The sequence below is a fragment of the Meles meles genome, chromosome 1 (assembly GCF_922984935.1).
Source record: "Meles meles chromosome 1, mMelMel3.1 paternal haplotype, whole genome shotgun sequence".
Classification (NCBI taxonomy): Eukaryota; Metazoa; Chordata; class Mammalia; order Carnivora; family Mustelidae; genus Meles; species Meles meles.
This window is the reverse complement of record NC_060066.1, coordinates 148186315-148212846: the sequence shown is the minus strand read 5'-3', so window position 1 is coordinate 148212846 and position 26532 is coordinate 148186315. Positions and strand designations below refer to the sequence as shown.

At 38.2% G+C, this 26532-nt stretch overlaps 2 protein-coding genes across 2 annotated transcripts in view; one reads left to right on the top strand and one right to left on the bottom strand.

Moving 5' to 3' along the window:
- ADGRL2 (adhesion G protein-coupled receptor L2) overlaps positions 1-26532 on the top strand; it is a 630223-nt gene that overhangs the window by 227967 nt on the left and 375724 nt on the right. The window contains exon 5 of the mRNA XM_046010332.1: positions 13419-13524. The gene's annotated coding sequence lies outside the window, so the exon portion shown is untranslated. The remainder of the gene's footprint in view (positions 1-13418; positions 13525-26532) is intronic.
- LOC123954545 overlaps positions 18522-26532 on the bottom strand; it is a 194158-nt gene continuing 186147 nt past the window's right edge. The window contains exon 3 of the mRNA XM_046025858.1: positions 18522-18590. Within this exon, the coding sequence (XP_045881814.1) occupies positions 18535-18590 (56 nt within the window). The 3' untranslated portion in view covers positions 18522-18534. The remainder of the gene's footprint in view (positions 18591-26532) is intronic.

Below are 26532 nucleotides of genomic sequence, written 5' to 3'. Positions count from 1 at the left end.
GATAATCAATTGTGGAAATGGCTGTCCTTTCTGAAAATCTGGTCAGAAATGCACTGTTCCCTGTGGTAAGCACAAACAACCAACATGGGGCTATTTAAACTGAAACAAATTAATGTAAGTAAATTCAAAAACCTAGTACCTCGCTTGTACTAATCACACTTCAAGTGGGCAAGGGCCACCTGTCACAGCTGCGTTCTGGGCCAACACAGCGGCAATGCATTCCCACCATCACAGAGTGCAATCAGGCACCAAAGTCTACTTCCCGTTCTCCATGACCCCATGTCTGGTCTGTGTCATGGGTAGAATCAGAAAACAGAAAACTATGAAGAGCACCTCATATTCTGGCCCAAGTGCTGATAATTAGATAGCATATCTCTTCCTTTTTAAAAGTTAATGAACACAAAATACTTCATGGCCCAAGGTGTTCCATTAAACTACGAAAGTTATAACAAAATGAATGTCGAAAACATATCGGGTGCAATGAAGCGCTGATATATGCTTATCAAGTCTCCATTTGTCCTCTGTGTTTGGAAAGAAGTTAATGGAAAAGAGCATATTTGTTAAAATACATTTTACACTAATGAAACAATATTATCAAAGAAAGTCCTTAATGTGTATAAAGATTAGAACATCACCGAAACAAAATACCTGAGAGAATGGAATCGTGTTCGCTTTACTTGGGGGAGAAAAGAAAAAGCTTTTTCCTCCTATTCCAATATTTTGTTCTTGTAAGACTTAAACTGAATGTTTTTCAAGGTTCAAAGTCATCAATAATAAGATAAGTCAAAGTATTTTTTTGTATCTTAGCAGTTGCTATCTGAGGATCTCAAAGTAATACATTGTCTTGCTATAAAACATTTTTTAAAAAGTCAGCAAGCCCAATTTTTTCCTAGCCTTTGCTGCTGGCTGTGGCGGTAAGTGAAATACAATGGTTTCACAAAGAAAATCAAGAATTCTGAAACCTCAAATTTAACCATTAATATGATGACTTAAAGAGAAGGCAGATTTTTGTCCAGGGGGAAAAAAAAATGCAGTGGTGTTTTTCACTGTCAAAAAAAGAACAGCTGAGGCAATGGCTTTTCTTCCTGTTATGTATTTCTAGAAACAGGGATCATTGTCTCTGAACTTTCTTGACCTTAGCCTATTCTTTTTTGCTAAAGTCATTAAAATGATTAGAACCTGAAGGAGGGTTACAGTATTCTATTCTTTCTTTCTTTTTAACTTATACTGAACGGAATCAACCAGCTTTAAGTCCTGCCTACACCCTATTAATCCCATCTAGCTCTTCTGTCTGTCTGGATGAGTTTCTTCAACAGATTCCTTGACTATGCGTTAAAAAACATAAATCACTGGATTAAACTTGTAGAGAATGATGAAAGCTAAATTCGTGTATATACATGTGGTGGGACAAATGGACCCTTTTATTATTTAACCTGAATGAAAGCAATAAATTTGAAACAGGTTTAACTGATGATATTGGTAATCCACAACAGATTTCCTAAGTGTTTTTGAATGAACATCGGTTTTGTTCAATAATCCCCTGGATTAAAGAAGGGTTAGATAACTCGAACAACCTGCAAAGCATCATATTATTTTGCTATTTATCTTTTATTTTTACCAAAAAACATTATGTGTGGTTTAGGTTTTAGCAAATTAGACCAAAAATTTCATTTGTCATTGTGTTTTTTAAAATTTGTGGTCCGGGTTAGACTATAGAATTTTACCTGTTTTCTTGGGTAACAGCCTGTTCTTCATCCTCTGTTGTTTGTATACATAATATTATGCAGAACTAGTATATATCTTAGTTTTCCAATATAATGACAATGGCCTTTTCTTGTAATTACTTGCTTTACTGACTCCCCCCGACCCCATATTTAGTTGAGTTGTTCTAAATTGTAAAAACTCTAGGATGTGCGATAAAAGTCCTTTTAAGTTCTATGGATTCACTTAGTTGTCAAAAAAAAACAAAAAGAGTTTTGAAAGAATTCTTACTTGTAACTTAGAGCCCATTCTAATGGTAATTAAAAGCAAATAATTGCCAACATTTATGCAACAATCACTACCTCTTAAGAAGTCTTTTCACTCATTACCTCATTGAATTCCTCACAACAATTCTATGACATCGATGTAAATTATACCCCCATTTTTCTAGATGAGAAAACTAAGTAACAAAGCTAATGATCTGCCCAAGGTCATGCATTTAGTAAGTGGTAGATCCGGGATTCAAACACAAGTTGTGTGACATCAGAGCCTACATTCTCACACCACGGTAGATTTTAAGATTTTTTTATTTTAGATTTATTTATTTTAGAGAGAAGGAGAGAGCACGCCCTCCCATGTATGCAGGTGTGCAAGTGGCGGGGGAGGAGGGCCACAGGGAGAGGGAGAGAATCTCAAGCAGACTCCCCACTGAGCACAGAGCCTGATGTGGGGCTCAATCCCAGGACCCTGAGATCATGACCTGAGCAGAAACCAAGAGTAAGAGGCTTAATCGACTGAGTCACCTGGGAACCCCCACCATGTTAGTTATCTATTGCTGCGTAATGAATTACCCCAAAATCAGTGGCTTTAAAACAGTAAACATTGATTATCTCATAGTTCTGAGGGTCAGAAATTCAGAAGTGACTTAACCGGATGGTTCCAGCTCCAGGTCTCTTAGGAGGTTGTGGTGGAAATGTCAGCAGGAGCTGTAGTCATCAAGGCTCAACTGGGACTTGAGAGTATGCTTCGAAGATGGCTCATGCACTGGATGTTCATGGATTGCCTCAGTCTCCTCATTGGCCAATGGCAGATGGCTCATTTCCTTGTCACATGGAACTTTCCAGGGAGCTGCTTGAGTGTCCTCCAGACATAATAGCTGGTTCTTTCAGAACAAGACAGAAATCACAATACCTTTTATGACCTAGACTCAGAAGTCACACTCCATAATTTCCACAATGTCCTATTGATTACACAAGTCAGCCCTATGCTGTGTAGGATGGGATGACACAAGAAAGTGGATATCAGGAAATAGATCACCTTGGAACCTGTCTACAATATGTACTGAAGTATTCCGCCTGCAGAGACAAGTCCTATATTCCCAGCATAGAATATAAAAACTTAAACATAAAATTCAAACATTCTAGTTTTTCTTGTCTGTACTTAATATTGAACAAAAGAGCAGCAGAGAAATGGAATTCCAACTGCTACTGACTTAGATCTTTAAGAATTTCCAGAATAATATTCTCATCACACTCCAATATAGGAACAAAATATATCCAAAGGGAGATGTTAAATGTATTTTTAGCAATCCACCATTTTACTCCTACCCAAACTGCCAAGGGTTATCTATGCTACTTCCATAAATGGCCAGATAGTCAATATTTTCAGCTTTGCAGGCCATACAGTCCCTCTTGCAGCTACTCAACTTTCCAGTTGGAGCAGTCACAGATGGGATGTAAGTGAGTAAGTGTAGCTGTGTCCCAATAAAACTTTACAGATTTGGCCCAAAGGACATAGTTTACCAACCAATGGTCAAAACCATTCTTTAAGTGGCTTTTTGAACAGTTACTACTTTGATTTAAGGTAACAAAATTTACTTTAAATTTTATATGACAGAATCATATTACGTGGTTTTGTCCTGGCCCATAAAATATTGTGCAATTTTAGGAAAGTTGGCAGCATTGTCAAGATAGAAACAGAGCAAAATAGATAAGACAAACAATTTAAACATGAAATCATCACTCTGAAAATACCAAGCCATTCTCTAGTATGAACTAACTGGAGGGGAGGGATGAAATTTTGAAAATTCTTAATTCTGTTGATACCTGTCTAATGAATATTTCATATTTTTGTCTGACCTTGAATTGTCTAGACTATACTCTGTGCCCAGCATAGGATAGGCATTCAGTAAATATTTGTCAAATGAATTAAACATCTTACCTCTTTTACCTCTTCTATACCACACACTCACTCCCACGCCTTCACTGCCTTTTCTCTTCTCTTCAATGTGAAGTTTCTCAGAGCATATTATGATATATGAAGTTCACTATGAGTCTGCTTTTAAGAAGTCATTCAACAAAAAGTAAAGGGCAGGTAAAAAATAGCTATTGGAAGATAATTGAAGATATAAAGACTTAAAAACAAAACAAATTGGAAAATTACAGAATAGAATGAACATTGACTTCAAACAGACCGGCTAACAGAAGCAATGAAGCATCAGACAATAGAGTAATTGGTGAGGAATTTACTGGCCTCTAACAAAGCTTTTAAAGACCAGCTCAGTTTAGCCATTCTCACTTTTACTTCTGTTATTTTTACTTTGAGGCCAAAATTACATTCTACTGTGGTTATAACCAAAATGTAAAAAGATGTCTACTACAGTGTTCATTTATTCATTCGAACAAATATTCCCAGAGTGCATACACTGTACTAAGCACCATGCAAGTCCTCATGGATACAGTGGACAACTAAATATGAACCTTAAAACACTAAGGGGCTGAATACAGAAAACCAGGCACGGTAAACACAAACAGTGACATAAAGTACAAGGTTCATACCCAATTTCAATGAATTGTGCATTAAGCAGATGTACTAAATTTTAATATTCTGGTCCCAAAGTCAACACCAACCGTGTAATTCAGCTATTTTTACTCTTCAAAACAAAAGCAACAACAACAGAATAATAAGTACTAATATTGGAATACACTGCTTTATAACTGTGTTCCAGAAAATGCAAATTATTAACAGTGTTTTAAGGAGAAAAAAAAAGTTTCATAGCGTGTGTGTATATGTGTGTGTGTGTGTGTGTGTGTGTGTGTGTAAAATGCTGGATTCAACATAAAAGGTTTTGTTTTGTTTTGTTTTTTCCCATGCCGGACTTTGCAGCACCAGCACCTATAATGTGGTAGTAAGCTTTGTGACTTCCTTAGAGGGCAAATATGGTTTGGAGTCTTACAGTGTATTTGATGAGAGCATGTTTTTTTTAAGGAAGCATCAAATATCTAGCAGGATATTAGTGTTTCTTAGAACATAATTTGAGAAACACAACCACGTTCAATTTCACAGACTTTAATCAAATCATATTTATTATATTCTAGGACAACTAATTCTTAAACTGAAATATTAAATAAATCTTTTTGTTAGGTAACAGACTGTTTTTGCAAATTTCTCTAATTCTGCATCTTTCAAATCCAGAATTTGGTTGCTTCGGTCTTTTTAAAAGAAACATTTGCCATGGACCCATTAAAGACGATCAATTTTGCTAATCCTCAGCTAATTATGAAACAGCATTCAGTGGAGTCAAGCTAGGTAGCAGGGGCACTTGTGACCTCAGCCTGCAGAGGAGGAGTCAGACAATGAGCTCATCAAGCCAACCGATGGTAGCACTCAACTTCAGCACCCCTTTTCTTTGCCTTCCTCCATTTTTTTCTCTCTTCTTCTTAACTTCTTTTCTTTCTTTTCCTTTTCTTTTCTTTATTTTTGGTTGTGTATTTTGTTTCATTTTGCTTTGGTTCTGCTTCCTTTTACTCACTTCCCTTAGGAATGACAAGTCCATCTATGACCATCAAAGGTGTAAAATTAATCCTAAGGTGGTCATCAAATCAACAACAACATTATTTCAACAACATTTTATAATTCATATGTAGGAATAGAAATAGTGAGGTAGGCAGCTCATTCATAGCAATGGAAGAGATAAAGACACCATCATTATCAGCACAAATGGACATCTGGTTTCCCAATCTCCTCGCTAGGGCTCTGTTGGTACTGGCTGAATCTTACACAAAGTACTTTTGGAAGCTAAGACTGCACCGGGAACTTCTTTCGGGGATAGGTTTTAACTTATACAACATTTGCCTCCAAATTTGGCACTTGATACTTGAGTTGTTTGTATTTTAAGGTGCTTTCTCAAACATTTTTTTGAACCATAAAGCATTGTTTGGAGAAGACACAGATTTGTAAAGATAACTCAAACAAAAATCATTTCTGAATCGTTAGGGAAGTCTTTAGTTGAACTGGTAAAAATAGGAAACAAAGAAAGCTAATGCAGAAAATATTTCTGGGGAGTCTCGCTTCATAACTGCAAGTGGTAGGTAAGGTAAACAAATCTTTATTCAGGTTACGTAAAAAAATATAGTATGTTATTATGAAATTGAGATCAAATGGATACCTACAAAATGATTTTCTGAAAAAGTTATATGCACTTTTTTAAAAGAAGCCTATGGGAATCCCTACAGGCTTAAGCAGGAAAATCATCTAACATGTGGTGAATACTTATAGAAGGGGGAGGCGGGGGCTATGAAAATGAAAATGGTTTAAGCTAAAGAATGAAGGAAAATCAGGGATTGGTAACTGACCAAAGGAAGCACCTGCTTTCCGGAAATTAAAATCATGTATTAGGCAGCTCTGACTTAATTGCCAAATGGGGTGCAGCCCAGTCTCTAATGTAAAAGGGTCCCAAATTATAATTGGGCATCATGGATTAAAATTCAATACCTGAAAATTTCCTCAGAAATGAATAGGCTACTGGGACAGACTGCAGAGCCCAGTACAATATGCTTCCCGCAGCTGACACTGGCAGGTCACTTTATTTGGCACCAAATAAAGTTCCCAAGTGGTCTTTAAGGGCATTCAGCTGCTGAGTGCTTATTTCATTCATCCCTTATTGTGCTGCCAGTAGCAGATCCAAAGAAGTAGCATGAATCAGCTCTGTGGATGAAATTTTCTCAGGCTGAGGGATGGAGAAGCAACTGGACTAACTTCCCTGCTGTAGTGGGACCTCTGCTAGCCGCAAGCCCAGCCTTGTGGGAAATGCCTTTCACACAATACTGGCCATTCAGTGGAGATAGGGGGGGAACCGCAAGATAAATGAACTTAGGATACTTCCAAACAGATATTGCTTAGTGAGGAAAGTCTTTTTAATAAGAAACTTCGTATGAATTTTTTGGTGATGATCATGTAACTTAGAAAACTGGGAAACAAGGCTGTGGTCCCCCTTCGTGTGCACCTCCAGACACGCGGGAGAGGCTGACCCCTCCCATTTCCTGCTTTAAGACTAGAACTATGGTATTATAGTTGGCTCTTTTTAGCTGATTTTTAAGGTACCTGGAGGATGAAAAGTCAATCCTCAATATCTGTATTATTATATGTGCTCATTTCGTAGCATGTGGGAGTGTGTTCAATATGGGAGTGTGTTCCCTTGTTTCTGTCAATTCTGGTAGAATTTTCTAATCATAAAATAGTATTTCATGTCTTCTCCCATGCTGGCTTAAGAACTGCAGGAGCTACAAGCAATTCCACTGAGGTCATGAACCTGTCTGATGAACTACAGATGAATGTAAAATATTCTTCAGAGCTTAACAGGCCTTATTAATGTGCAATTCCAGTACACATTTTTTTATTTAAATTCATGGAAAGGTTAAAAGGCAGTAGTTTTTATTATTGTTTTGCCTTTGGTTTAGGACAAATTCTGCATGTATCTGCAACAGAAACAGTCTGCTAATTATTTCGTATAAATCACTATTAGCAGCAGTATCTAACGGTGCTACTATTACTGAATATTAAGAGTCTTACATTTCCATTAGAAGTAGGACCAAGGGCTAATTATTTTAGTTAAAGCTAAATTTGATCTAAACGGGAAGCATATTTGGCATTCAGTCTAGAAACCCAGGGCTGTTATAAAAAGACTGGTTGTAAAAAAAAAAAAAGAGAGAGAGAGGTTGTGAATGTGGAGAGTAGAAAAGTATATACAGATCTTTTGGTTTTTCCATTTTTAGGGGAATAGTATCATTACAGTGGGATCATTAACATAAATACAGTAATATAATATAATTAATGTAAGATGTTCTGTTCTGTTTATAGCCAAATTTTGCAGCATAAAATGAATTAATTTTCCCAAATAAATTTGTACAAGACCTAAAAGCCTCTCCAAATTAAATTTCTTTTAAATTTTTCTTTTTTAAAAAAGATTTATTTATTTGTTTATTTGACACAGAGAGAGAGAGCACACAAGTAGGCAGAGCAGCAGGCAGAGGGAGGGGGAGAGGGAGAAGCAGGCTGTCCACCAAGCACGGAGCCTGATGCGGGGCTTGATCCCAGGACGCTGGGATCATGATCCAAGCGAAAGGCAGCAACTCAACCAACTGAGACACCCAGGCGCCACTCTTTTAAATTTTTCTTATGGAAAATTCAAATTTTACACTAAAGTAAATAGAATAGTATAATGAGCCCCCATGTACCCACTATTCAAATTCTTTAATCATCAACACACTACCTTGCTTTCTTTGCACCCCAAACCTTTCCTTACCACATTTTTCCTCTTGAGCAGACGAAATGTGCAAGACAAATAGTAGGGGATTCTACAATTGGTGCAGCTTAGTTTTAAAACTGATGCATTTCCATTTCAACCATTTTACTTAAAAATATACTTTTTCCCAATTTACCAAGGAAAGGAGTGGTATATTACACCCACAACATAAAGGTATGGATGAATGGATATTTAGTAAAATCATACCACAAACACAAGAAATTCAGTGATCTGGGTTTTCATTTCCTATGAGTTTTCTAGGTAGTGGATATGATGCGCTTTTTTGCCAGTGGAATTTCTAGTCTTTAAATTATACCGCTCCTCCAAACCTCTCAGCCTTTCTTTTTTTCTCCTTATTTATTTTTGCCTATCTATAAATCATAGATAATAATAGTTCCCACAGCATAGCTTGTTAGATTTTAATGACAGCCTCCAAGGACAGGTGTCAGTTAAATGAAACATATAATTAAAATTTGTGCTATTCTAAAATTGGGTTACTTGGCAATACTCCAGTCAGAGACTAACCCCATTCAGATGACAGGCATGCAGTACTCATCCGGGTTACAGAATGTATGGCAGATTCCATCGAGGCCTGTCTTTTGGTTGGTGCCAAAAAATACAATAGAATGCCCAGTACTACACACCCACATTTCAGGTGTCTCTACCTGGTTCCTAAGTAAGGGTTCTATGCCTTGGGAATTTGGTAACTTGTAAGCCTATATATGCTTACCAAGCAATTAATTTAGGTGTAGGGATATACGTATGTATGTATGCAATCCCCATACTTATGCAGTAAGTATGGTATTATGAAGTTCTCTAACCTCTAGTACTTCTTCACTAAGAAATAAAGAGGCAGGGTCTCTGGATCAGTCCCATACACCCACATCATCTTGCTGGATCCCATGCTTGTCATTTTAGGCATGGTTATCCTTTTCCTGCAAGGAATATCTTTTGAAATGTCCCAGCTTCCAGGAGCTCCTAAGACTCTTGGCATTTGCTCAAAAGTAAACTCTCTGACTTTGTTACTATCCCTGTTAATTTTGTTCATGTAACTCTTCAGCCTTTCATTGATTTTCTATATCTTTGGGTTTGCCGTTTTTGCACTGTTCCACTCTGCCAAGGGAGAAAGACATCGTCTCTAATAAGTGGGAAAAGTCATGATCTTGTTTGTCATCTGTAGCCCTCAACAGTACACCCTGTATGAATCTGTGCCGGATTTTCATCCTCTTGGTCCCATTAACCACTGAGATACATTCCCTTCTACTTATGGATTCCTGGGTCTTCAATCTGTCTGCTACACACGGTTCTCCAACAAGAGTCACCTCTGCCTATACAGTATCTCAGACAATATGCCAGCAGACCGGCAGGTCTTCTAAATATTCTCGCCATGCTCCTTGGTGATACACAGGCTGGCAGACACATCAAGTGGGCTCAGCTCTATTTTGTAGCTGAATCTTGAGTCTCAATGTCTCTGGCTTGCCTTAATTCTTAAGCCTGGGACTCTACAAATTAGCAGTCAGATTAGGACAAGTTCTTTTCCTCAACGAGGTATCACTTGCAGGATTATCCTGTTAGGAAATTAGCCCCATCTCTATGTTCGTGTACGCAGTTTCCCATTTCAAATTCTTCCCTTCTCCCATAGCTCCAGGCAAAAAAATTTTTAGGGGAAAAAAAAAATTCAAGTTGCCACTGTTCAACCAGAAACACCTTTATTTTTTTTTTTTTAAAGATTTTATTTATTTATTTGACAGAGAGAGATCACAAGTAGGCAGAGAGAGAGGAGGAAGCAGGCTCCCTGTGGAGCAGAGAGCCCGATGCGGGGCTCGATCCCAGGACCCTGAGATCATGACCTGAGCCGAAGGCAGCGGCTTAATCCACTGAGCCACCCAGGCGCCCCAGAAACACCTTTATTTTTAAATTATTTGAATGTTCAGTCTTTCCTGCCTCACTGTGTGTGGGTTTCATTCTAACAAATGCACTATAGAAAAATCTAGATGTATATTTTCTTTGATTTTCTTTCGAATATATCTGGACTTTTTTTTTTTTTTTTTAACCAGCAAGAAAAGGCACAAACCATTAGGAAAGCATTCAGGGTAGATTAATTGCTTATCAAGTTTTCATTCTCTCTTCAAACTATTTTGAACCACTTGTTTTACATAAATTCCAAAGGCTGCCACTAGCTTTCACTTCAGGAAATAAATGGCACAGGGTATTATATTTTAAGGACCATTAAAACCTTGAAATTGCACAGTGACTTAAAAAACAACAAGTTTTTTAGCCTGGGTAGCTTTGTAATGGTTATACAATGGAGAAATTCATTGTTAAATGACCCTCCCACTCTAACTTCACATATACTGCTTGGCAGGAAGAGGAAGGAGAAAGGAGACTAGCATCCGGGTACACAGGCTGTAGTGTAAATGGTGGAGGAACATTCTGGGTCTGCGTACTAAATGGCTCGGGGAGAATGTACCAAGCCTTCCTCAGAATCTTGAGTTCATCGACCCATGGTTGATGATCAGAAACTATTTTTGCCCAGATTAATGAGGCTAGTTCGCCACCGTTGTCATAAATCCAAAGCTCTATACTCAGTTCCAGAAGTTGCTCTTACCTACATGTTAACGTGTTGGAGATAAACAACAGAAAGGAGCTGTAATATTGTTACCGAAACCATTCTGACACATGATTTTGGAATTATAGTAAGTGGCATTTGAATCTGATGCTTCTGTTGTCTAATTTATCACCTTTCTAACCTTTTCTTTTACACCTTCATTAGAACACCTAGGAAGGTAATGAAACCTAGCTACCAGATTAAAGGCAGACCATGCCACGTCCTCAAATAACAAGAACAAGAACATAAAGAATTCTTTCCAGCAAAATTACAAACCACCACCAACAATAAACAAGAGCAAACCCCACCTGTTTTTATGATGAAAACCAAACTGCATTTGGGTCTATAAAGAAGCCATAATTGCTTAACTAACCAAAGTGATACAGTTCATTATTTTTCTATTGCACGTTTACGTAGTTCCCCCCACCCCCGAAGCACACACACAATTTGGGTGGGTGTTTTTTGTTGTTGTTGTTTTTTTTTAATATGATTTACATATGGCACTTGAGGAGAGATGCTTTAGAAAACTATAAAGTGTTCTTCCTTGTAAAAGCAATGTCCTTTCTTGTTAATGCCAAGGATGCTTTTCCCCAAGCTCTCATTCCCTGCTCAAGACAGTGTAGCCACTAATGAGGAAAACACAGCAAGTACCTCAGTTGAATGTTTCCCTTTGTTTATCTACAGGGAGTTCATTCTGCAATGGGAAGAATCCCTTAGTATCAATGAGTCTGAAAGTGCTCAAATTCTGCCAAAAGGAAAGTTATAAAGCTTTGGATACCCGCAGTTTAAATTAATCTAAAGCGATGGAAAGGAACTCCGTCATCCCAAAGAACATCAGCCACATTGTTTCCATTGTCTCCATTTATAAAATATATTCCTTCTTATTTACTTACATAGGTTCCGTTTGAGGTTATAGGGTCACTAGGCTGGCAATATTAGAAGCTGTACAACTAAAATGACAAACGCTGTTACTGGTACTTGCCACTATTAAAGGGATATGATGCTTTTTAGTCTATTTGGGGTTTCCAGAGTAGTTCCAGTTACTGGCAATCAGTCCTTGAAAAAGGACTCTATGCCCAATAATAATGAGCACCTTCAGATGGATTTTTTTAAAAGATGGCATTAATTCAGAATATAAATTAAGAGAACACTTTTGATGGCAAAAAAATACAAACTTCCCCACACATTTTGGTTTCATGTATAAAGTATAAATAGCATATGAACTCTCCCTCGTGTCCTCAAAGAGAGCTGCAGCTTTTTTTTCCTTCTGAAGAGTGTTCAAAATATGCTATTTTAAACATAATAATCCATAAATAAAATACAGTGCTTGCCAAAATTATTTTTTCACCCATATAGAGGGCCTTTAGACACTGTTCTGAAGTCTGATTTTCTCCTGAGATACAATTTAAGAGCTTAAAAAATGTCTTTAAAAGACTTCCTACGAAATATGCAGTGTTTTTTTTTTAATTTGTGTTTCTATATGGCCAAATTGCTCTGTTGTTATAAATACTGTATGTAAAATTACCAGATTTCCTGGCATTCCATTTTTACAGGGGATACTGCATCATTAAGTATTGAAAGAATATAATATAACTATTGAAACTGCTTAACATATTTTGTAACCATAAATTATTATCCAAAAATATTTTTCAAGTAGATAAAAAGAGTTGTCAATTCTGCATAGTGAATGCCTCATAAGGGGCTCGTTTGTGGTTGAAAACTGAATAAAAGCAGTAAATTAAGACCAGACTTAACCATAGAGAAGCTGTAATCCACTGCAGATTTCCTTGGTGAATGAAGTATTGTTATGTGGATTTATCCTCTTTGCTTGTACAGTTAACCAGGCACATCTGGGGCCAAAGTGCTGTCTGTGCTCACAGACAACGTGGGTTCACTAACCCCGAGGAGGTAAGCCCACTCTGGTTTGCATTGTACTGATGGGCGCAAAATAAACTTCACAGCCGTTTCACACGGGGGCTGCCTGGGCACAGGCGGAGAGGATATTGAACTGCGCTATTATTAAGGATGAGAGGGGTATTAGAAAACGAGTAGGCCCCGGAAAAACAGCAAGTGACTCTGGGTGTCCAGTTTTCTGATGGGATGGTATTAGCAGAAGGGGCCAGGATGCAACGGAGTGAAAGGTGGGTGTGAACGAAGCACCGGGCGCGTCTGGGCTTTCCGAAGGCAGGCAGAGCCGAGAGCTGATGGAAATATGGTATACATTAAAGAAGCATCACTCATCATAAATATTCAATTTCAAGAATTTAAATAGTTTACAGACATAGAAGCCCTTGATGATTATTTTATCCAGCATTGTTGATTTTCCTCTGTTGTTTGCTGGCAGCCACCATAATTAATGAATAAGACCCTGGAAGTCTTGACGATGAGTCGGTTTAGTCTTAAGTCTGTGTATTTTTCTTTGTGATTACATGCCAATAACATAACTGATTTGCCTTTTTGTAAATTAAACTAGGGGGAGCCCAATAAGTCATATTTCTGCTATTGTTTTTTTTTTTTTCCTTTCAGAGCCCAATGTTTCCAAAGGACATTAACTTTGATTTCTCTGATGAAGTCTTCTGCCTGCCTCTCATGCTTTACAAAATACTACTACATCAGAGCCGAAAAGAAAACCGTAAGTGAATGTTATTTCAAGAAATTATTTTTCATTATTAAGGAAAAATTTCCCAGATTTCTCTGTAATTCATGCCAATAGCATCACTTGGTAAGAAATGTGGGAAAAGAGGAGAGACAGAGAATGCACACATGAAAACACCTTTATATGCTATGGAGGATTGATATCAAGAATCATAAGACCCCATTTTTTTCAAAACAGTATTTTATAATAAGGTCAGTTTTGCAAGGGGAAAACATAAGCAAGTACTTGTGCCTTACTGTTCGGGTAAAATGTATGTCAAGGATGGACATACTAGGTTATTCCAGGACGTGAATCCTTCAGATCAAGAAAATTTTCTCAGAATTTTTCAAAATTGGAATATTGCTTTTCTTTAAGAGGGGAAATATTTAGGCTAATGAAACCTTTAACAGATTCAGTAGTTCTACTAAAGTATAAATAGGTTACCTGTTCCAGGAAAGACCACTGGGACTTAGAGTTACATGGATTTCCTTACATTAGTAAAGAGATCCCAGAAAACATTAACTCTTTCGAATATGTGCTAGATTTGATTTGATTCCTGAAGAATATGATTTATAATTTCCAGCTCTATTTAATAAAGAAAACCATGACTTGATTATACCCATTACATCTTACAAAAGTGCCTGTTTCTGAGGAAGGCATAATCTTATAATCTCTAACACCACAGGAGATATAAATATTTCATACACATATGTGTGTGTGTATATATGTATACATATATGTATACTCCATCAATAATACTTCTGAAATTTCAAAGCTTTTCCTTCTAGTTAGTGAAAAAGGGTGCTGTGCTAGTTGTCTGTAAGTTATTTCAAATTGCCTGCAAATATTTGTAAGTGCCTGAACCTAAAGATGATGTTTTTAAGTCAAATACCACTGTTTAAATCACCCATCCCCTCCCCCCACCCACACACCACACACCCTGGAAGCCAAAGGGGGAAAACGTCCGTAGAAACTGTTATTAGCAGTAAATTACACTTTGGTGCCTAGGAATTCTATTTTCTAAAATGGTTTCAGCTTGATCAAAAAAATAATGATTTGTTGTTAGAATTTCCCATGGCTTCTGTATACTGCAACAATTTAATAAAGTAACACAACTTCCCCTTAAAAGAAAAGGTGCTCATTAGCGTTTGTAATTCCATGTTGTGTGGCATGGTAAGTGTTGTGAAAAGGTTATGGATCTACTCACTGTAGCATCAAAAGTGTAAAGGTGATAGGTGAGATTCTCTTTGTTGCAAGTGCTGAGAAATAATCATTTAAAGGTCAGTTGCACTCAAAAAAAAAGAACATTTGTTTAATAAGTAACTCATTTTGGGATATGCTGCACTTTTAAAGGTTACAGAGTAGACCAATTTGCCTGTGATGTCAGCAAGAAAGACTATTAAAGTCATTGGTCCTATTAAAACAATCCTTCGTAAAATTCAGATTGCATGCCTTCTCACATAGCCCAGCACATATCAAAAAAGTGCCTAAGCTGTTTATCGCGTGGTTCCAAGGGGACATTGCCTTTTGTACTTCACCTTAAGTATTCATCTCTTAAAAGCAACAAAGGAGTATTAGGTGGGAAAATATGTTAGTGTATACACACACACACACACACACACACACACACACACCACTGCCCATCAGATTCAATTTTGCTTCATTCTTTCAGTTTTATTAATTTCTATGAACATGCCTATATGTCATGAATGATAAGAATTCTCACTGTGTCATATACCGATAACCATCTTGCTAGAAACTCTTATATAAATGAAATAACTCTTGAGTCAGCTATATATATGAAAGACTATTTCTATCCTTTCCTATTCCAAGAGCAACTTCCCTCCTCAAAAAGAGCATTTGGTTGGGCAATTAAATGGGATATTAATCTCAAGGGAGACAAAAGAGAAGTAACAATAATTACAATATGGGTAAAATTTGTTTAATACCAGAAGAGTTTGTTTGTTTGTTTGTTTGTTTTCAAGATCAGAACGAAGGTGGTGGTTTATTCATATGCTTTTGTACTATTAAAATCTTTTCTTTAGGGAACTGACACACAAAAAATAAAAGTTATTTTGTTGTTTTTATATTTAGCATTTTCGAAGTAGTGTTTTAACCTGGCAGTAATTTTCTCTGGAAGATTAGCTCTTGCCTTGAGATGAGTATATGAATAAAAAGGCTTTAAGAAAAACCTCTGCAGAAAGCAGTCCCTCTGAACACTTGATTGCTTATGATTTACATTTACTTTTTTACCCTTTACATAGGTTGCAAAGCTTCCTAATTGTGACATTTTGGTGGTGGTGGACAGTGAGTTCTTTATAAAACAGTGAGTTCTTTTTAAGAAGTTGATTTTTAGCATATGCTCAATAAGAAATTAAATTACAGTTTAAAACAATGCATTTTCATGCAAACTTCTAAGGTTCGTTATTTAGGCCAAAGGAACTAGAAACTTCATAACCCTATCCTAGAGTAACAACTGTCTTTAGGTACAGAAGACATTTGCAATTAGAAGAAAATACGACACTCTTATTTCAAGCAACTTAGCTAAGCATCAAGTTATTCTCTTAATTTGCCTTGCTTTTCATTTGAAAGAGAGCAAAATCTATTTCCTGAGCAATTTTGCAGAGCAAAGATATTAATACGTTGGGGTTTAATTGTATCCTGTGTTTAAATACACTGTGGGTGAAACCCCAGACCTCTGCTTAATTGCTGTGAGAAAATAGCCTGATTTCTCTGAGATTAGGCACACGCTTATGTATACTTTGACCCAAGAGTGCCTCCTTCAGAATTAATCTTCTAAGGTAGAGGGATTTGCTTTTATATGTGCAGCAGGGCCATTCGTGACAAACGGGGCCTAATAAACTACCTTCACCCCCTCAGAACTTTTGCTGTCAACGTTTTTCTTCATCTATTCATTTCACACATCTCTTGTCCAGTGGCTTATTAGCAAAATGCTAAACTGGGCAGGAGGAATAATTTTTAATGGCGTTTTTAATTAGAGGACTTTCAAATTTAAATAAAATACTTCAGAACTAAAATTGTAAAAAAAAAAACAAACTTTCATTTTTGCTAATAAAACATAAAGTGTTCTAAAATAACTCCACTTAGGTAAACACTATAGCCCTGTGAAAAGACAAACAATTCATATTTACTTAAAATTTTGTTCTGCAGCTGTATTTTGTTGGATTTGTCTAAGGCATGAAAGCACTTTTTCTTTCCCATCAGCTACATCAGAATTGTTTTTGCAAGATGTAACAGAATGTTCTGGTTTTTAAATATTTATATTAATCAAAGTTAGGGCTGTTTATATTTTTTGGCAATAGGGCTTTTCTTTAAAAGTGATGCACTTCCATTTAACTAAACAAAAGTGTTGAAATGGCCTGTCATATAAACTTCAACATAGTACAGTTGGTAATAGAAATTTTGAAGACAGGAAGAAAGGGGCACTAGTTTCTAGGCTTCAGGTTAAACACAGATTAATAAAACGTGCAACACTTGTAATTTCCAAGATTTTCCTGAGGAAATGTCATTCATTGCCACTTATAAACTATAGAGTTACCTGGTTGAAAGGTTTGCATTCAAGTTTCTTGTTCTGTTTTCTTGGGGCATTGCTAAGTCAAACCTAAAAACGGGCTAAAAACTGACAAACCACTAAAGCTTGGGGCTTACTAAATCATTCAATTCATTTAAGAAAAAAACACACCTCTTTTACATCTTCTATATTTTGAAACTATTGTAGTAGTGAAAATTACTTCACATTATTTACCTGCAATCTTCTCTATTCGTGAGCAGAAATAGTTCAAACTGAAGCATTCTTCAGGTCAAATCTCCAACCGTTCTTATTGCCATAAGGTATGTCTGGTTAATACAGAATGGTGTGGTCTATCTAGACTATTGTAAGGAAATGGAGTCTTTATTAAAGGCATCTGAACAGCAAACCAACCTGGATGAAATTCATTCATAATTACATATAATTCTTTTGTAGTTCGGACAATCCCAAATATTTTGGAAGCCTAATATGACACAGTTTGAAGTTGATTGGTCCAGTAAGGATTTTGTTTTTGTTGTTGTTTTCACTCAGTAGTTCAAATTATATCGATTCACTTCTGTGGACAGCCATCCTAAACAGGAAGAATGGGACCAGAGTACTTAGTTCCTAACTTGAAAGTTATAAAGGTTTTATGTTCAGGGAGCGCACCTATCAAACAAACAGGAAGTATTATTATGCATTGCAGGCAGAAAGGCTAAAGGTCTCCTGTTCGAACTTTTGGCCCTTCCAGAATCCTGATCCTTCATTATTTTGTTTAACTTGATGTAAGTCTTGACCAGTAGCTGACTCTGAGAAAACATTTCCTGACATCATTTTCACAGGTGATAAGGGATTATTATGCTTTGCCTTTTCATTTTGGGTTGAGAACGAAAAGTCCTACAGTGTTTCTGGTTAGTGCTTCATACATGGTCTTTTAATTACCAGGTCAGGCTAATTCACTCATTTGACCTTTAGCACTACAACTTCGTTTTCAAACATTGGTTAAAATAATCAAGGTACACACACACACACACATTCACAAACACACAAATACATTTAAAGGGGCAAAAATGGGCCATAATGGAATAAAAGAGAAGAGGACTCTTTTTAATTACCTCATTCATAATATAAAGTGGTGAGAGAAGAGCAAAAAAGGTCAGGATATAATAAATTTAAATTTAAATCTCTAAACTAATTTACCTTTTTTTTATTATACCAGCTAAAGCCAATGAGAATAAACATGTATTCCACTTGGTCACACTATTATGGATTATTATTAATATCTTGTTTCCAATTTTATGCAATTTTGGTATGATCCAAATCTGTGCATTAGCCTGAGTAGGGGGTTTTGCTTGAGGTAATTGACATTACATAGTCCAAAGCACAGAAAGAAGAAAACATACCTATAATCTTTACTCATTTCCAAACAGAGGGGGATAATCAGACCAATTCTTCTATTGTGTGCCCTCCTTCTTCATTCAGAGTTTCTTTTGAAGTCGGAGGGAGCTGGAGGAGCCAAGGCTGAGAAATGTGGCTGGAGAAAAAGAATGAAAATTATCAGGTCAGATCCTTATAGCCAGGTTTTGTGCCACATTAACCATTGAGTTTCCTATAACACAGAGGCTTTTATTATCATATTTACCTTCTTGTTTATTTCAAGATCACTAATATAATTTCTAATAATATACTGGGGATTTTCTTAAGTATATTTATTTAAACTTCCAGCCCCTCAAAAATATAAAGAAATAATGGTTCTTCTAAGAAAACTCTGAAAACTTAAAAAGCACCATTTGCTGTATAAATGGAAATCTAGATGAATCTGAAACACTAGTCAGACAAACTGGCCTCCAGGCTGACTACGGTGTAAAGAAGTTATGAAGTAGGTGGGGGGTTATCCTGGTAAAGCAGTGTTCTCTCTGTTCTCCTTTGCTAGCTACGTCTTTCAAGCAGAGATCAAATATAGGATTGCACTTATGTTACCGAGCTAAATTTCAGGCTTGCTCTTGCCCTTTGGAAGTGTATTTCTTGGCCCTGTTTGTTACAAATCACAGGGAACATGAACTTGTGTGAATGTGTAGCAGGTAGAGTTACCTAAACTCATACAATAATGGACTGAAGGTGTGAACAGCTGTTTGGTTTAAATGAACAGACAGTTGTCCAAAGACTCCCTTCAATTTCCAAAACTCTAACAAGAGGAAAATGATCAAAGACAAGAACTAGAATAGAACTGATCCGGGATGCCTGGGTGGTTAAGTTGGTTGAGCATCTACCTTTGGCTCACGTCATGATCCCAGAGTCCCTGGGATCAAGTCCCATGTCGGGCTCCCTGCTCAGGGGGCACTCTGCTTCTCCCTCCCTCCTCCCCTCAGCCTACCCTTGTGTTCTCTCTCTCTCTCTGTCTCTCTCTCCCTCAAATGAATGAGTAAAATCTTAAAAAAAAAAAAAATAGAAAGAAAGAAAGAAAAGAAAAGAAAAAAAGAAGAACTGACCAGCCTGTCCAGCCTGTCAGGTTGAGGAACTATCTAAGAACCAGCCAAATTCTTCATATATATATACATATATAGATATATATATGAATATATATATATAGATATATATAGATACATATGTATATATATATTAAGAGGACTAAGAGTACTATGTTAAGCAATGTGATCATTAGTACAGATACAAAAACAAATTACATGGCCCTTGAAGAATTTTAATTTATGTGGGGGAGAAAGACATGTTAATGTTTATTAATGTTTAATCGCAAAAAATCGGACAAGCATCATAACACAGGTGAGTACTTAATGTTGTAAGAGCACAAAGAAAGGATTTACTAATTCTTCCTCGAGTTTGGAAAAAACTTCAGAGTTGGTCAATAACAGCTACACAGAAAAGTTGATAAAAAATCTGTGTCTCAAAGTATAATCAGGAATTCACAACTAGAAGAGGAAAGAGGAGCCATCCCAGGGAGAGGAATTAGCATGGATTTGAATCAGAGCATTCCTTATGCAGGGAAGAAGACTCTTTTCAGTCTGACTGTAGCATGTGGCATGTGGGCTCTATGGTAGGGGGAAGAGTCTACTACAATTCAGTTCAAAATTGCAACCCAATAAGCAAAGCCTTGTATGTCATATTAAAGACTTGAGACTTCATCCAGGAAATAGTGTAAGGTCACTAAATGTTTAAAGTGTTTAATCAGGGGAGTGACATGATGAGAATGGCATTTTAAAAGATAGTTGACATCAGTGTAGAGAAAGCCTTAGAGAGTAACAAGAATAGAATAATGGTCACCAGTTATAGTAAAGTTGAGAATTGAAAATGAGTGAGAGCTTTGTCATGTTAATAAATTAAGGGGAGATTTTAGGAGGTCATTTTTTTTAATTGGCAACCTCAATCAATCTATATAACTTTTCATGTGCATACTACCAAGTTTGAGTCAGAACAAAATGGGTGAAGAAAAGATTGGTCCAGCAGGGTTAATAGTAGAAGATGGTATCTCGAGTCAAAATTCCTAGAAATAGGGCTTGAGATTGAAATACTTCTGAAAATGATTGAATAAGGGAGTGCTCTCAGAAGGGGAGCAGGAGAAGTCAACTAGGCAAAAGCACTTAGCCAAGAAGGATGTGGTCTCTGCTGAAAACCAGCGTTAGCTTAGCCGGGTCCCTCGGGGGACTCTGGAACATAAATTGTGCCACAGGGTTAATGCCTCTCATTCCCAGGAAGTGTAATTCTCAGCTGAGTTGGCACTGTTCAGCTGAGGGCAAGTCTTGGTGAAGAGTAGAGCCATGAGCTGTTAGCAGCCAAACACAGCTGCTGGTGGGTGGGAAAGATGCCAACAACCACCCCTGCAGTCCATCCCTTACATGGGTCAGACCCACTTCCTTCTCATATCAAGCAAAGTTTCTTTCAAGTCCAGCTGCTTCAGGATTCTGGTTAGTCGCATTTTCTGGGCTGATGTATAAGAGAAGAGGTAGCAGAACCAATGAGAGCTTCCCCAGCTGTGGTTTGTTCCAAGGTCCAGTCATGGTCATGATCTCCCTCCTCTATCACCCTTCTAGATGCTCCTCCTTACAGGTTGGTACTTCTGCAGGTCTAAGTAGATTGCGGAAAAGTAAGCCGAATGATCAACCCTGAGGTCTCTGAGCCCTGGGCTATCCTGCCCTAATCAGGCTGTGGTTGCTGTGCTTGCCCACTACAGTTAAATAAGGTATGGGGACACCAAAATGTGTCCCAACAGATCATTTGAGTGACAAGCACTTTGCTCCTTGCCTCTGATATGTGTCATCCCTGCCTCCTTCTCATGATAATCAGGTCAGTTTCTCTGCCAATATAGTAACTTTTTGTGATGCTGGCTTATCTCCTGCCACAAGGAGGCCAAAGTAATGTGGCAATAGTTTTATGTTTACTGAGAATCTTGCTGTATTCCCAGGTGCAAGTTTCCCTGCACTGGGGCCTAGAAGCTCTAGGCTCACAAAACATAAATTTCCCGAGATGGCTTTCCCGAACTGATAATGAGTTAGGTCCCTTTTATATCTACCCTTTAGTTCCCGGATTCATGTATTCTACCTATTGATATAATAGCTACTGGTTTAAAGTGTGTACAGGGGCTCCTGGGTGGCCCAGTCGGTTAAGTGTCTGACCATGGCTCAGGTCATGATCTTGGGGTCCTGGAATTGAGTCCTGCATCGAGGAGGGGGGATTGCTGCTCAGAGGGAGTCTGCTTGTCCCTCTCCCCCTGCCTGTCTCCCAGCTCATGTTCTCTCTCTCTCAAATAAATGAAACCTTTTTTTTTTTAAAGATTTTAATATCTTATTGATTTAAGAGAAACAGAGATAGTGACAGAGAACATGAGCCAAGGAAGAGAGGCAAAAGCAGGCTCCCCCCTGAGCAGGGAGCCCAACGCGGGGCTTGATCCCAAGACTCCAGGATCATAACCTGAGCCGAAGGCAGGCACTCAACCAACTGAGCCACCCAGGTGCCCCTCAACTAAATAAATTTTTTTTTATATGGAGTGTGTACAATACCCTGCAAGTTGGTACCCATCCTCATAGGATATCATCTCTAAGTCAGTGCCTTTTTTACACCAGTGAATGTTATGCTCACTATGTCCACTACCATACTTCCTTTGCCATAAAAATGAGTTCCTTGGTCCAATTAACGTGATGTTATCCATATAGTGCACACACATGATGCAGAATGTCCAGACAGTTCCAGTTCCTTCAGACTATATTTTGATTAAGCCGGAGAATTAACATAACACTAAGACAAGACCATGACTGCTGTTGTTCATCCATATGAATGCAGGCTGCTTCTGATCCTCCTTCTTGATGGGTATTGCAAACAACGTATTTGCCAGAACAATAACCACATACCTCGTATCCAGTTAACCTGCCCCCGTGCATATGCCACAGACTGCACGGCAGCTGCAATTGAAACTACCACTTGTTAACTTGGCAGCATTCCACTGTCATCTGCCATGATCCGTCTAGTTTGTGTCTCATCTAGACCATTGAATTGCATGGAGGAATGATGGGGATCCTCACCCCTGCATTCTTTAAATCTATGAGAATGGTACTAATCTGTGCAATTTTCCCCAGGATGTAATCATTGATTTTGATTTACTAACTTGGCAGACGAGATAGTTTCAAGGACTTCCACATGGCTTTTGCTAATGCAATAGCCAATCAAGAAAACAACAATAGAATTCTTCCAATTTCTAATGGATCCCTTCAATTATGCATTTAAGGACTCTGTACATGACCACGGGGTGAGCATGTGGACCCAGCTGACCCACCAGGAAATGAATCTGGGGCATGACTCTATTTGCTTCCCAACATTTACGTATTCCCACTTTAACAGGGACCCATGAGGTGCTGTAAACTTCAACTCATACCTTGTATCTAATAGTCACTGAAAGGTCAGGGTACCCCTTTGCCCCTAGGGTACAGTTTCCTGAGTAAATCGCTCTTGCCCCTTGGAGGAAGGGCTAGGGAGCTACACTTGCCATAATGTTGCAGTTCCTTTCACATGAGACCCAGAACTTCCTTCAGTCAGTGGATTCTGGGTGTTAGAACTGGCTCAGGTCTGAAAACAGAGCAAGAGATTAAGACTTTCATTCAGTTGCCTGACCTCAGCCTTTTGCCAATCTACTTTTTTTTTTTAATCTCTTTTGATTATATATACAGATAATACCCTGGTGGCTGCCCATCCCTCTTGCCCTAACATAAGGTAACCATTTCCATAGGTACTTCGGAACACCTTCCATTCCCACCCACAGGACAGCCATCCCAGACTTGCTTCCCTTTGTGGTGATTGCACCTACTTTGCTCCTGACAATTCAGTGTGGCCCTGTCATCTCTGGCAATCTGGAACCTACCATCCCCATTGCTATTCCATGGACTCCAGTCCTGTAACAGCATCTCTAACTATCCCTGGCCTAAAAACAACTGTGCTTTTCCAGTGTCGGAATCCCCTTCATCAACAGATTCTTCAGGATGTTAATAAACAGACGGTCCTGCAAGCCCTCCCGAGGAACAGAGTCGAATATGGATTTTTCAGTCTTACTTAATGGACCCATTTTTCATGTCTATTTCCTATCTGTTTTTTCCTTCTTCCACAATCTATTACTAGAGCGCTGGGATCCCTAATTCATTTCATGTGAACCATCACTTTTTCCAAGCAACCAAGAGCTCTCCCAGCCTTTATTAAACATATCATCGAGGGCTTTGCCCAGGTGTTAAATTCAGTGTCATGGCGGAGTAAGCCCATATCAGTGAACAGCCCGTATTGTGCCCACCTCCATCCAGATCCCTCAGGGTCCACTTCCAAGCATATGTGTCAGCCAATACCCGGCACTGCCTTGGTATATAGCTCAACTCCTCCCTTAGGCCATTACTTTCCTAGTCAAGATGCTGAGGTCCAAGCCAAATTATCAGTCTGATTCTTGTGATAGAAAGTACAGACAGATTCTGAAGATTGTCCTGTAAGGAACCTGCCTCATCTGAGACTTCTTTATAGTCTTTAAAACAGAGGGTCCCTTTTCCAACAAGAGAGGAGGGGCTTACTAGTCACTGCTGCCAACCCAGTGTTCAGGAGAACATACAGAGGGAAGGTTCTCAACTCCCCAAATCCTCTTATCCCAAACTTCAAGATGTTACTCCTTTTCTTTCAGGGCTCTGACTTCGGCCTAAGAGACTTGCCAAGGCTGAGAATTAAGCTCTCCCGCCACCCTTTTTTTTTAAGTTCTGCCACTTTTACAATTGTGATGTGAGCCTGATCTTCAAATTTGTCTGCCCCCTAGCTACAAAAGATGAGTGTCTCTTTAAATGCTTCTAATAAATCTTTCTGACTCCCACAGTTTGCTTTAAAGTCTGAATAATAGATCTGAGCCTATGTGGCAAAAAGACTCTTAGATGGCTCCCAGTGAGCCCTGCCTCCTGGCATTTATATCATTGTATAATCTACTCCCTTGGGTATGGTCTGGCCTTGAGACTTGTCTTTAACCAACAGAATATGGCAAAGGTGATGGGATGTCACTTCCATGATTAGGCGACATCAGATTGTCACTTCCTTCTTACTAGCATAATCCCTCTCTTGCTGGCCTTGAAGAATTAATCTGACATCTTAGAGAGGCCCATGTAACAAGGAACTAAGGACGGCCTTCAGCCAATAGCTCCCAAAGAACTGAATCCTGTCAAAAATCACAGGAGCTTCCAACAGGATGCTTTCCCAGTCAAGCCTTCAGGTGAGACTGTGCCCAAAATGACACAATCATTGCAGCCTTCTAAAAGACGCAGTAGCAGAGGACCCAGTAAGCCATCCCCTAACTCCTGATCCACAGAAACAGAGAAATAATAAGTGTGTATTATTTTAAGCTGCTAAATTTGCAATCATTTATTATACACCAGTAGTAACTAATAGAGCATGTCCTTTTCTCTCTTTAATGCATCAGTGATACTAACAGTTACCCAACACCACAGTCCTCATAGTTTCAATTTCCTTATACCTCGCAAAGCCAAAGACATTAAACTAGCTACAGCAACTGCTTCTACCTGTATCTCAACCCAGCGTACCACCATGAATGAAAACTTTAGCCTGGAGCATTTTTTTTTTTTTTTTTTTTTTTTTTTTTCTGAAAAGGAACTGATAATGTTTCAGGTTTTGCAGGCCATTCGGTGTCTGTCTCAGATACTCAGCTCTACTAATGACACTATACAATACTAAAGACACAATATAATACTAATGAATGTGTGCCACTGAAACTTGATTTACAAAAAGCAGCAAGCTGGATTGAGCCCAAAGATCATAGTTTGCTGACCTCTGATCTTAATCACACTGCTACAGAGCATATCTACCACTGGTGACATAGAGGACTCATCTCCATCCACCTCCAGGATCCCATCTTAGACTCTGCCTTTTGGGACCACTTCTAGTATAATCCATCTTGGCTTGGGTTCTCTCAAAGCAGAATCTAAGAAAAAGATCCTTACAAAAATGATTTATTGAGGCAGTGCTCTTAGGAGAAGTTGATGGGAGGAGCCAGGGAAGGGCAAGGGAAGAAGCTAAGCAAAGATGTATGTTCAGCTGGAAATTGTGAGAGCCTGGTCCTACAGGAAGCCCTAGAGCACCAGAGTTCAATCCACTCTCCAATACACCTTTTACATTCCATATATATCAGTTAATCATGGCTGCTGGCTGCCCCCACGGGTGAACATTCCAAGCAAGGCAGCTTCCCTTCTCAGAAAATAAGAGAGCTTTTAGTAACCACCCCTCCCAGCAGCTGGAGAATGGGTACTTCTCTGTTCCTCCCCTGGGACAACCTCTACCCCCAAATCTTCTTAATAGCTTGGAAACATCTTTCATTAATTTCTAAAGGATAGAAATGAAATGGTTACAATACAAAGAATATTAACGATGCTTAAAAGTATCCAAAAACATTTCTGTTAGTTTTTGTTATATATTTTATAGTGTTGATTATCACTTTCCTTGGCCTTCTGTCAAACTACAACCAACATAGTCAAAGTGGATAGAATTGAGATGACAGTTTGGGGAGCAATTAAGGAAAACATGGGGAGTACCAAGATGTAAAACAAACAGCTCAAAGTTCTCATATCATCTGGTGCTCACTATCACATAGTATAACATCAATCACCATGGAGACCAGCTGCTTCAGTTTCTCTCCCACTCAATCCCATACTAGCTGCGTGAACTTGAGCAAGTTACCTAAATTTTTGTGCCTCCATTTCCCATCTGTAGAATGGCACTAATATCACTATCTAGCATCTATTGTCACTGTAGAGGGAAAAAAATGAATTAATATATGGACTGTTACAATAGTACTTGGTACATAGTACACACTTAGTGCACTTTATTATTATTGTTGTTGCTATTATATTTATTGTGACCACTAACTTTACTATTATATTTAAGTAACTTTTTCAGTGTACCCTTAATTTCACTGTGCGTTATGAGCCCTATTTCTTAGTCCT